Genomic DNA, 12,268 nt, shown 5'->3' with positions numbered 1-12,268 from the left:
TGAAAAAAATAAAAGAGGTCTTGTTACCTATAACTTTAATAGGTAGATTTAATTGGGTTAAGATGAATATCTTTCCTAGAATACAGTATCTTTTTCAATCAATTCCAATTGCAATTCCTCAAAAAAAATTTTAAGGAATTAAATGCTTGTGTTAGGAAATTTTCATGGAAAGGGAAAATAGTGAGAGTTTCCTTGGAGAAATTAATGTGGAAGTATGATTTGAGAGGTTTGCTACTCCCCAATTTTATGAATTATTTTCAAGCAGCCCAGTTACAATTTATTAATTCAGTGTATGACTAAATAAAATTCCAGCTTGGGTGAATATAGAACTCAGTAAAATAGGAGAACCAAATCCACAAGATTTTATCTATAAATGGAATTCAAAATTGTTGATAGCAAATAGAGAAACTCCTATTCTGAAGCATTTAATTTAGTATTAAAATAAGATTGATAAATAGTTTGGGCAAGGAAGTATGATGTCAGGGAAAAGGACATTATTTCAAAATAGGTTTATTCCATTTTCTATGGGGAGGAAATTTTTAAGGATTTGACAATGTCATGGTATTAAGAAAATTGAGGATTCTTTTGAAGCAGAGAAATTTATAACTTTCAGTAGAATGAAAGAACGTTGGAGATATCTGAGAATACTAGACTTTGTTATTATCAGGTTATGAATGTTATATGGGATAATTTTGGTCATGATTTGTAATTGCCAGCAGGGACAGAGGTGGAATCATTGATACATAATGGAGATTGAAAGAAATATATTTGTATAATTTGTTATAAAGGAAAGCCCAGAAAGTAGGGGTTCTTAAATCAAGACAAAGATGGGAGATAGATTTAAATAGGCAAATAGATGAGCATAGTTGGATTGAGTTGTTTCGAGAAAGTATGAAAAGTACAATAAATGTGAGATATAGGTTAGTACAATATCATTTTATCCATCAGTTATATTTGACACCTCAGAAATTAAGTAGATTGAACGCAAATTTTATTTTGTTCTATTGATGATATAACTGCCTGAGAAAGGAGTGGAATCAGATACAACTACTACATTTAAGAGGCAGATAAACATATCTAAATAAGACAAGGACAAGAAGGGCCTGGTCCTATTACAGGCAAATGTAGATGGGCAAAAGGGTTTTATGTGAGCTGTGGGCCAAAGGGCCTGTTTCTCTGCTGTACAATTTTGTGACTGAAACTGCGCTGGACAGCAGAAGGAAGAGGTAATCAATACTTGTCCCAGTTCTGCCTCATCGGTGCCATGTCCCCAGTATCACCCACCCCCGCCACCTCCTCTTCCTCCTTGGGAAGATAAGGCAAGACCTAATTTAGGTGAGAGGGCCTTGAGCAATCCCTTCTTTCTCTGGGTCTCTGGACGAAATGTTCCAGCAAGGAGAATGAATAAATCAGGAGGCTGAGGGGAGTCTTTCCGGGTGCTTATAAAAATCAGAAAGGACAGGAATCAGGTAAATGGTCCCAGCCTTTTACCTAAAGTAGGGGCATCTAAAACCAAAGGGGTAAGTTTAAATCAAGTCAAGTTTATTGTCATCTGATTGTACAAGTACAATCTGTCAAATCAGTGTTCTCCAGTCCTCAGGGCATGCAGACACACAACCAGACATAACACACGTACAGACAAATAATGCATATGCAGGATAAGTATTAAATTTATAAAAGTAAATAAATATTGTTTTGTACAAATGAGAGTCTAGGTTTGTAAGTGTGAACAGTTGGTTTGGTCGTTCAGCATTCTTTCTGCCCGTGGGATGAAGCTATTCCTCAGCCTGGTAATGCTGGCTCTCATACTCCTATATCTCTTCCCTGATGGGAATAGCTGCAAGATGCTGTGTGCAGGATGGAAGGGATCCTCAGTGATTTTGTGTGCCCTCTTCAGTCAATGATCCTGGTAGATCACATCGATAGGGGGGAGTGGGGGGGAGGAGAATCCATTGATTCTCTCTGTTCTCTCTGCCACTCTAACGGTCTGGTGGATTGACCTCCGATCCAACCGTACCACACTGTGATGCACTCGAGATAGAGCTCCTATAGTAGCATTGCTTGCTTCAGTCTTCTCAGAAAGTGTTGTGCCTTCCTAACAAGTGAGGAGATGTTAAGTGTCCACGATAGGTCACTAGTTAAGTGAACTCCAAAGAACTTGGTGCTCTCCCCTCTCTCTACTATAGAGTTGTTGATGTGTAGTGGAGGGTGGTCATTCCTGGTCTTCCTGAAGTCCACAATCACTCCTTCATTTTGTAAACTTGATGACATTGTTGAAGCTGGATCTGGTGATTCAGCCGTGGGTCAGTAGTGTGAACAGGAACAGGGTAAGAGTCTAGCCCTAAAAGGTACATCAGTGCTCAGCGTGACGGTGCTCGATATTCTGCTACTGACCCAGAAAGACTGTGGTCTTTCTGTTAGGAAGTTCAGGATCCAGTCACAGAGAGGGATGTTGAGTCCCAGTGAGGACAGCCTCTCCACCAGCCTCTGGGTAAAGATTGTATTAAACAATGAGCTAAAGTCAATGAACAACAGCCCGGCGTAATAGGCGTCATTCTTAAGGTGAGAGAGGAAAGATTTACAAGGAACCTGAGGGGCACCTTGAAGTGTGGTATGTGGGACAAGCTGCCAGAGGAAGTGGTAGAGATTGAGACCATTGTGACATTTAAATGACATATGGAAAGCTTTGGAGGAATGTAGCAAATGGAGGCAAATTGGACTAGCTCGGTCAACATGGACAAGATGAGCTGAATGGCTATTGACCATTGTTTCCATACTAGAATATGTATGCTTGTGTATGTTGTATACCAGTATGTATGAGGATGGGCCGTTGAAATGTTTAGATAGGTAATGATTAGAAATGGGAAAGGGGTAATCTTGACTTGCAACTTGAAAATATGAAGTTATATTCCCCTATCTGTGGTGTCCAGAGGCAGGGTCACGGTCTCCATCTAATTAGGTCAGTAAGACCAGGAGATTTCTTCACCCAGAGGAGTCTTTGGAATACTCTGCCCAAGGAACTCAAATCCTGATAATGTTCATTTGCCATTTGATCCATGTCCTTTTAAGTTAGAGATAAGTAAATCAGCTATGGTTTATGGGATGGCAGAGCAGATGGGAGACTCATTTCAAAGATGAATGGAACACTACAACACAGAAATAGGCCCTTCAGCCCATCCATTCTGAGCTGAACTATTATTCTGCCCAGTCCCATTGACCTGCACCTAGACCATACTTCTCCTGTCCATGTACCTATTCAAATTTTTCTTTCATCTCAAAATTGAGCCTGCATTTGCCCCTTCAGCTGGCAGCTCATTCCACACTCTTACCACTCTCTGCATGAAGTTCCCCCTAATGTTCCATTTAAACATTTCATCCTTAACCCATATCCTTTAGTTCTTGTCTCACCCAATCTATCTGTGCCCTTCATAATTTTATATATCTATCAAATCTCCCCTCATTCTTCTTCACTCTGGGGAATAGTCTTAACCTGTTCAACCTTTCTTTGTAACTCAATTTCTCTGCACTCTTTCTATCTTATTGACATCTTTCCTGTAGTTAGGTGACCAAAACTTCAAACAATACTCCAGATTTGGCCTCACCAATATCTTGTGCATCTTTACAATAACATCCCAACTCCTATACTCAACACATTGATTTATGAAGGTCAACATGCCAAAAGCTCTATTTACAACCCTATCCACCTGTGACACCACTTTCAGGGATTTACATCTCTGTATTCCCGTATCCCTCTGTTTTATTGCACTTCTCATTGCCATGCCATTTGCTCCTACCTTGGTTTGTCCTCCAAAACTGCAACTCCTCACACTTGTCCGATTTAAATTCCATCTGTCATTTTGCAGCCCATTTTTCCAGATGTTTTTCAAGGTAAGCTTACGGTCAGGACAATTGTCCAGAAACAATGCACCATGTCTCTCTATGACAATTATCTTGCCATTATCATGGTCTCTGTCACAAGGGGCCTCGACATCTCAGACACCACCCCCCCACCTCTTCCATACCACTGGAAGGCTTGAAAACAGCTCTTTGATCCTGTCTTTGAGTGTTGCTCCCTGCCTGGGCCAGACAGACAAACATTGCATTGACAATTTCTGCATCATTAAACTTGGCTTTGAATAATCATTTCCAACCTTCTTCAGTGAGTTTAATGGGCAATCAATGCAGAAAACTTCCAATTCCTCTCAATTAACAGCGCAGCCCAATATTGAAATATGTGCTGATTAGTGCATTAATTCAGAGTGCATCACTAATGCACCAGCGTTTGATCAGATGGTTGTGCTCCAGTGGATCGGTATACTTTCAGTTGCCTGCACAAATACAACCATATTAAATTGGGTTCCATTAACTTTACATATTTCACAACATAAAAAATTTGGAACCATTTGTATTGCCATCTTAAAACTATAGCCATTATGTCACGATGAAGGAATCTGACCTGAAATGTTGACCATTCTTTATAGAACTATAGAACATTACAGAACAGAAACAGGCCCTTCACCCCTTCTAGTCTGTGCTGAAATATTACTCTGCCTCGTTCCACTGTCTTGCACCCATGCCATATCCCTCCACAGTGTTTCTCTGGTCCATGGTGCAAACACATACAGACACAATATACAACATATAATAATCACATATATACATAAGGATAGCATACAAATACAATTGTATTGCACATGATCACAAGGCCCTCCAGCCGGTAGTGAAAACTGCCCAATGGATTAGTGGAATCCAATTGCCTACCATTGAAAACATCTATAGGGAACTCTGTCTGGGCAGGGCGAGAAACATTATCAAAGATGCAACATACCCAAATCACAGATGATTCACTCTTCTCCCATCAGGCAGACACTACAGGAGCCTTTGTTCGCGCACAAGTCAGCTCGAGAAGAGCTTTTTTCATGAAGCTGAATTACAGAGCTGAGTGGTCCTACACTCGTATTGTAAAATCAGTACTTTTTAATATTTCGTTGTAGACTAGTTAGTTGCTGGTTTTAATTCCACATGTCTTATTGTAATGTATAAGGCACTATTTTTTTTAACTTCCGGTCCATGCTGATTGAGTTTCATTGGCTGGTTTACTGGTAGGATGACAATAAAGTGAATCATCAACATCATCTTCATTATCATCAAACCCCTGTTACCCAGAATTGAAGCAAGCTGTAGCCGGCAGCCTCAAGCAACTGGCAAAAAATTATGGAAAATAAATAGGTTTAAAAAAACCTAATTAAAATTTGTGTACCTCGCCGTTAGTTCCCCAATCATGCAACATGCAATCTAAGCAACCGGAAAATTCTACTTATCCAGCATCTACTAATCCCAATAGGTGCTGGAGTTTTACTATATTTTGTTAGATATATGAAACTCGGCGTTACAATACAATTCATCAGTCTCACAGCCTGCAAGAATCTATTTCCCAGTCTGGCAGAACTGATTTTGTTACTCCTGTATCTCCTTTTTAAATGATAATAGGGCAAAGATACTGTGTGATGGACGGAAGGGATCCTCGATAATTCTTTGAGCCCTTTTTAAGCAATGCTGTAGGAGAAAGTTTGTTGTGCAAGCAGTCCAGCTCATCCACCCATACATAGTACAGCAGAATAGACAGCACAGAGTTACAGAGGGAGATCAGTTAGAACAGAATAAAGGCAACTGAGATTCTTTCAGGAGTCTAATGGCAGTGGAATCTGGCAATTCCTCCATGTTGCCACTGTAGTGCGACTGCTGTGTGAGTTGCAGATTTGAATTAATAACTTTTTTTTTGTCTTCCTCCCCACTCTCTCCCCCCCCCCCCCCAACACACACCATTTTCTGAACTTCCCTGGTCCTCCTTTAGATCTTGTCGACGCTGGAGAAAGATGAGCAAGCGAAGAGGCAGAGACTGCGGAGTAAACTAGATCAAGTGATCAATGCCATGGCTTGTAGCAGCTGAGAATCCATCAAAGATGAGAGATGCAGGCGCTTGGTGGGGGGGGGGGGGGAGTGGGGAGAGAGTGAGAGATGCTCGGTTGGCACCCCAGCGCCTGGGAGATGACTGTGCCCGTGCTTGTGTTCAGTGGAGGGGGGTGGGTCGCGAGGGGGTGGGCGGGAGAGAACCGTAAATCGAGCAGTGTGCACATTGGGTTCAGCGGGGTCGAGGCACTGTCAGGGACTGCCGCCCAGGTTCCCGCACCCAGCACCCACATTGCCCCGCCCCCGGTCACATGACCAGGGGTCGGGAGAGAGGACCTGGGGACAACAAGATGCTGGAACTTTCGCCTGGATTGCTGTTCCTCTTAACAGTTAGTGTTACTGCTAAATTTGCACAATTTACGATTTAAAAAAAGGAACAAAAATAGAAAAAAGAAATATTTCCACTTTTGAAATGATTGATATAGAATTGAGTTCCATGAGTTTCCAATGTTCTGTGCCATTGTTTTCATTTTAATGTTCTTTAGTGAAATACTTGTTAGTTGAATTGTGTGGTATAATTTAAATGTAACATGCCTAGTGACCGATGGTGAGAAATAAGGTTTTTAAAAAAAAAACAAAACTGTCTTGGGTTGGGGAAAAATTGCAGGGCGGAAATTATCAAGAAGAGAGGGAGGGATGGGGAAGGCATAGGTAGAGGGAGAGAATGTGAGCGAGAGAGAGAGAGCGAGAGCACAAAATTGGCCTTTTGGAAATGAATGACCATGGTTTTTTAAAATTATTCAAAACCTCAATCTGTATTCCTCCTGCCAGTGACAGGATGATCCTAAAGGATGTGTGAGGTGTTGCTTTTGAAGGAGAGGGCGAGGAGAGGGAGAGGGGTTCAGGAAGTGTCACACTAGCTTCCTGTGCCATTGATTCACCATCGATGTGGCATTGGGATATCCTATCAGGAATGCTCCTTTTACAAGGTGGAACTTCGCTTCCACTCTCTCACAGGCAAAATAAAACAGCCCTCTGTGATGATATTTTTGTGGGACCTTGAGTGGCAGCAACATGTAAACCACCTAGTCTGAGGAAAGTGATGACAGATAAAGGCCCAGATTTGTAATACACAAGAGTCATGCAGCATCCATAGGAAGTAAAGGGTAACCAACGTTTCAAGCCTGAGACCCTCATTAAGGTATGAGCGAAAAGCAGGCAGGCGCCTGAATGGAAAGGTGGGGAGGGAGAAAGGGGCAGAGGGAGGAGTACTGGCTAACAGGTGAGATGTCATAGCTGATATGAATGGGAAGCTCTTATTTCATTGTCAAACACACCCCCTCTCTATTTGATGCCACCACCCCCTCAACGCTAACTCTACAGACACTGCCAATAAAGAAGCTCTCCCTAACATTCACCTCCTACTTCCTAAGCAATTGAGACCTACCTGTCTTTTTTGTGATGTTTGCTTTTAAAGTGTTATGAAGGAAGAAGTTGCCTCATCATCTCTCACTATCTGTTTACTGCTGGTAGACAGTTTATCATCCACCCTTTCTCCAGATACATCAAAATGCCACTGGTTAAGATGAAATATCCTGCCAAGGGGATGGGTGTATATTATTAACAAATGAGAAATGTGTGCATTGTATTTATTTTAGGGGTGTTTCTGCCCACCTCCAGGTTCTTGAGGTGGTGTTGGTTGTGTGAAGCACCTTACGTTGGCCATTTGACACCTCATCAGAGACCATTCAGCTTATTGTCAGTGTTGGGACTCAAGTCCTATGTTATTGAAGGCAAGGTAACGATGGCAGGTTTCCTGACTGAATCTAATTGCATGCAAGTCAGCTGGAGACACTTGTACCAAAATGACCTTTTAACTGCCAAAGAAGGAATAGGATTCAGATTCTCAAGATCAAGATCATTATGGGATAATTATTCAGGTATCATAACTATCACTGGGGAAAAAAATTCCTGAGGCTAGTCTGCATAATTCGATCTGATGGGTAAGTCCACTTCTTAGTTTTGAACTTCTCTATTTGATCCTGATAAACTGAGACCAGTTCAGTTGACAAGTGTGTTGCAGGATATATTGGAGAACATGAGGGGCCACTGGAGGTCATTGTAATTGTGTTAGAATGGCATCACTCCTTTCCAAGGAAGAATCCTGTCGATACTTCAACACCAAAGGTCATGATTTTATGAATTCCTTTCCACCATTTGCAAAGATGTGCATGGTTACAGAAGGTAGGTGGAGTTAACAGGAAGTGGGCATGGTAACTGGTGGACAGGAAGACATGGTGCACACTGGAGAACCCTGGATACATAATGCACCAGTCAACTTTAAATGTAGAGTAGGGCGCTGGATGATGACTCTTCAGAGCCATAGAACATTACAGCACAGAAACAGGCCCTTCAGCCAATTTAGTCTGTGCCGAACTATTATTCTGCCCAGTTCCATTGACCTGCACCTGGAACGTACCCCTCCCATCCATGTACCTATTCAGATTTTTCTTAAATGTCAAAATCGAGCCCACATTCACCACTTGAGCTGGCAGTTCGTTCGACACACTCACCACACTGTGTGTGATGTTTTCCCCTCATGTTGACCCTAAACACGTCACCGTTCATACTTAATCCAAGTCCTCTAGTTCCTGTTTCACCTAACCTCAGTGGAAAAAAACTTGCAGTAATCCTATCTATACCCTTCATAATTTTATATACCTCTGTCATATCGCCTCTCCTCCTTCTACACTCCAGGGAATAAAGTCCTGATCTGTTTAACTCAGTTCCTCAAGACCTGCAACATCCTTGTAAATCTTCTCGGCATTCTTTCATTTTAAAAAGTGGAAACTTTTCTTTCTTGCTTCACATTAAAGAAGTGCCTTGATTTAACAAGTTAGGTTGATGGGAGCAGGGTATAAAATTGGAATCTACATATTCCTCCCACCATTCACCTCGCACTCCACACAACCCTGAAGCTACTTATCCACACTGACCATGAAGTCCCTCTGAGTTGATCCATTGACCTCCATTTGGCTCCTACTACTCTAACCCTTTCTTATCCATGTACCCATCCAAATGCTATTTAAACGCTGTAACTATTACTGCCGCCTCCATTTCCTTTGGCAGACCTTCCACAGATATACCTCCTTCTATTGAAAAAGGTTTCCCTCAGGTACCTTATAAAGCTCTCTCCCCTCTCACATATCCTCACCTTTTAGATTTCCCCACTCTGGGGGTGACTATTCACCTTGGGGGGACCATTCATCTTGGCTATTCCCTTCTCCCCATTCCACCTTCTTCCCTCTTCCCGCCTCTCCCTTCCCCCCCCCCCCCACCCCTTTCTTATCTGGGTGTCTGCTTATTTCTCTGGTATTCCTGAAGGAGGTGTCGAGTCTGAAACCTTGACTGCCCTTTGCTTCCCACAGATGCTGCATGACCTGCAGTTGTTCCACCAGCACTTCTGTGTGTCACATTCCCTCTCTCCCAAGTTCAGCTATCACCCACGCTACAATAAGTGACAGAAATTAAATTTCTGGAACAATTTAAATGCAACTCCCTTGAGCAAATCCCTTGCTTTTTAGTAGTTGCTGATCCTGTTTCCTCCATGTGCAGTTTCCTGATGAAGTTGCTTTGTCCTTCTGTACAATAGACTGTGGTGAGTCACCTCCAATCCATCTGCTCTCCACCAAAACCTGGCAGAACCCAGTACCTGTGGGACCTTATTGGTGGATTTTACTCAGTCTATTAGCTCCCATTCCATGGAAACCTGCACTGTGTGAATGATAACACATCACCCTTCCCTTTGGTTGGTTTATTGGGGTGAGAGAGTGTTGTAGGGCCTCAAGATTTGTGGAATATTTGAACAAATCTGGGGGCATGCTGGGGTCTGGAGTGTGGTGGGGTTTTCTCTCTGGTGTCTTTGGTGACTGGCACAGAAGCTGAAGGCCAGTGTTTGGATATCTCAGTCAACTGCCAGACCCACCTCCTATACTGGTACTGGAGAGGGAGAGCAGTACTTTGGATCAATTTTGTGGATGGCATCAGGACAAACACGAAATCAGAACTGGTCAATTTTCAGTTTGATCCTCTTCTTTCAACATGGCTGCTTTTCAGGTTTGTGGAAGCCTTTCAAACCACTGCTGTTGCACCTCTCCAGCCTCTGAATACACTGCCTCTGTTGCCATGGTGTGGGTGGAAGGGGGGAAGTTGGCAGGGGGAGATATCTCCTGCACCGTTTGCCCCTGAGGAGTGCTATTTCCTCGCCTGGTCACCATGCTGTCTGTTCTTGCCTACTGACTTACCTGACACTACTTCAGCTGTCTACCATTCCATGGGCCCCACTTGGAAGCCTATTGCTGTGGGTAGAGTTTGGGATGGAATTAAAATGAAGAGAATATTTTCCCCAATGCCACCGTTCAAACCCATCCGACTTCCCTAGAGACCTATTTATAGAAACAATTTCAAGGGGGTTGAATTGACAGAGAAGCAATTTTGCTCTGACCTTCACCGATAAATAGGTAGCAATAGCTTGGGACTTGGATAATGTAAAGCCCTTCCTTTCCTTGGGTTGAATGAAATAAGATTGAATGGAGAGAGAGATTTTGTGTGTGTGTGAGTGTAAAAGACAGTATGAGAAAGATGGGAAAACTATATTCTGAAGGTCAAATTTATCCCTAGTTGTGTTGTTTTCAAGTCTCCTGCCTCACTTACAGGAGACTGTTGCATGATGGAGCTAGATTTTAGAATGTGGTTTACCTTATAAAAGTGCAAGCATTGAGTACAAGAGGTCACACTGCCTCTGTCCATTATTATGTTTTGTATGAATAGGTAATTATAACTGTAAGCCTCATTAGGATGGTACTAAAAGTCTACTTCTGGTTAAATGCAATCAAATGGATTTTAATACTATATTAAGATTACTGATTAAATTTATAAAATTGTTTCAGACGAATCAACTGTGATGATGGTGCAGTTCAGTCTCTGTAAATACCATGCCTTCCTATTTTGAAGTTCTGCAGATTTGCTACTTGTACATAAACAGGAGCATCAGGAAAAGATTAAACATTTTTGCTAAATAAAAGATGAAAGAGTATTTCTTCTTGATTATCCCTGCTGCCAGTTAGATATTTGCACGGGGAGCAGGAGAGGGTTCAGAAAAGATTCACAAGGATGTTACTAGGATTGGAAGGGTTTGAATTGTAAGGAGAGGCTGGGACCTTTCTCTCTGGAGCGTAGCCCCTAAAAGAGGTTTATAAATTAAATATCACAGTATTTTTCCCAGAGCAGGTGAATTTAAAACTTGATTTTCTCTGCCTTTAAATTCCCACGGCTGCCTGTTTTTTTCCTGATTCCTGACAAAGGACCAGGCCCGAAACATTGGTTATACATTACTTCCAATGGATGCTGTGTGCTCTGCACAGTTTCTCCTGCTCGTTTGAATGATGACTATCTTCAACATCAGAGAGTTGAACCACCTACCCTTAACCTTCAAGGAGATAATACCTAGGTTTATAAAATTAGTCCAGCCCCATATAAACCTGGTATTATTACCCTAGTATATAAACTCAGAGGCAGGTGGTCAATTAGCTGGTCTGTGGAAAGTGACCACAATGCAACTGGATCCTTGACTTCCTGTTTAACAGACAGCAATCAGTGAAGATGGGGGACATCTCTATGATCACACTCAATATTGCCCTACTCAAGGATGTGTACTCAGTCCTCTACTTCGCTGCCTCTACACCCACCACTCTACTGCTAAATTCTATTCCAACTCCATCCTCCAATTTGCTGCGAATACCACAGTAGTGGGCCAGGAATCAGATAATGATGAGTCAGAATACAGGAAGGAGACAAAGTCTAACGGCATAGTGACAAGATAGCAACCTGTTGCTCAATGTCAATAAGACAAAGGAGATGATCATTGACTTTGGTAGAGTGGGCAGAGTCTATGCCCCTGTCCATATTAATGGCACTGAAATCCAAAGAGTCGATAGTTTCATGTTCTTTCTTTGAAGACTAAGGAAGTTCAGAATATCCCCACGTTGACTCAACGTTTTCAACAGGCGCACCATCAAAAGCAGACATTCTGGATGCATTAGCGTGAGACGGGAGCTGCTCTGCTCAAGAATGGAAGCAGCTGCAGAAGGTAGTGAACACAGCTCAGACCATCATGCAAACTTCCCTCCCCTCCATAAACTCCACCTGCTGAGAAAAGGCAGCCAACATACTGAAGAACCCACCATGCCCCTGACACACGCTCCCTCCTCCCATCGGGAAGAAGACTCAAAAGAGTGTGAAAGCACTTTTTTTTTCTCTGCAACAGTGCCCTCATGCTGCCCTTGCTTGGTGCTAATTG

At 42.4% G+C, this 12,268-nt stretch overlaps 1 protein-coding gene across 5 annotated transcripts in view; it reads left to right on the top strand.

Annotated features, from left to right (window-relative positions):
* Nucleotides 1–10,993, top strand: part of LOC138763359 (plexin-A1-like) — a 339,669-nt gene extending 328,676 nt beyond the window's left edge. For all 5 annotated transcript variants that reach the window (XM_069937350.1, XM_069937352.1, XM_069937351.1 and 2 more), the window contains one exon: nucleotides 5,855–10,993. In XM_069937350.1, coding sequence (XP_069793451.1) covers nucleotides 5,855–5,950 — 96 coding nt within the window. In that variant the 3' untranslated portion in view covers nucleotides 5,951–10,993. The remainder of the gene's footprint in view (nucleotides 1–5,854) is intronic.
* Nucleotides 10,994–12,268: the final 1,275 nt, after the last annotated feature.

Source organism: Narcine bancroftii, chromosome 5, assembly GCF_036971445.1.
Source record: "Narcine bancroftii isolate sNarBan1 chromosome 5, sNarBan1.hap1, whole genome shotgun sequence".
Lineage (NCBI taxonomy): Eukaryota > Metazoa > Chordata > Chondrichthyes > Torpediniformes > Narcinidae > Narcine > Narcine bancroftii.
This window is presented reverse-complemented; position numbering and strand designations above follow the sequence as displayed.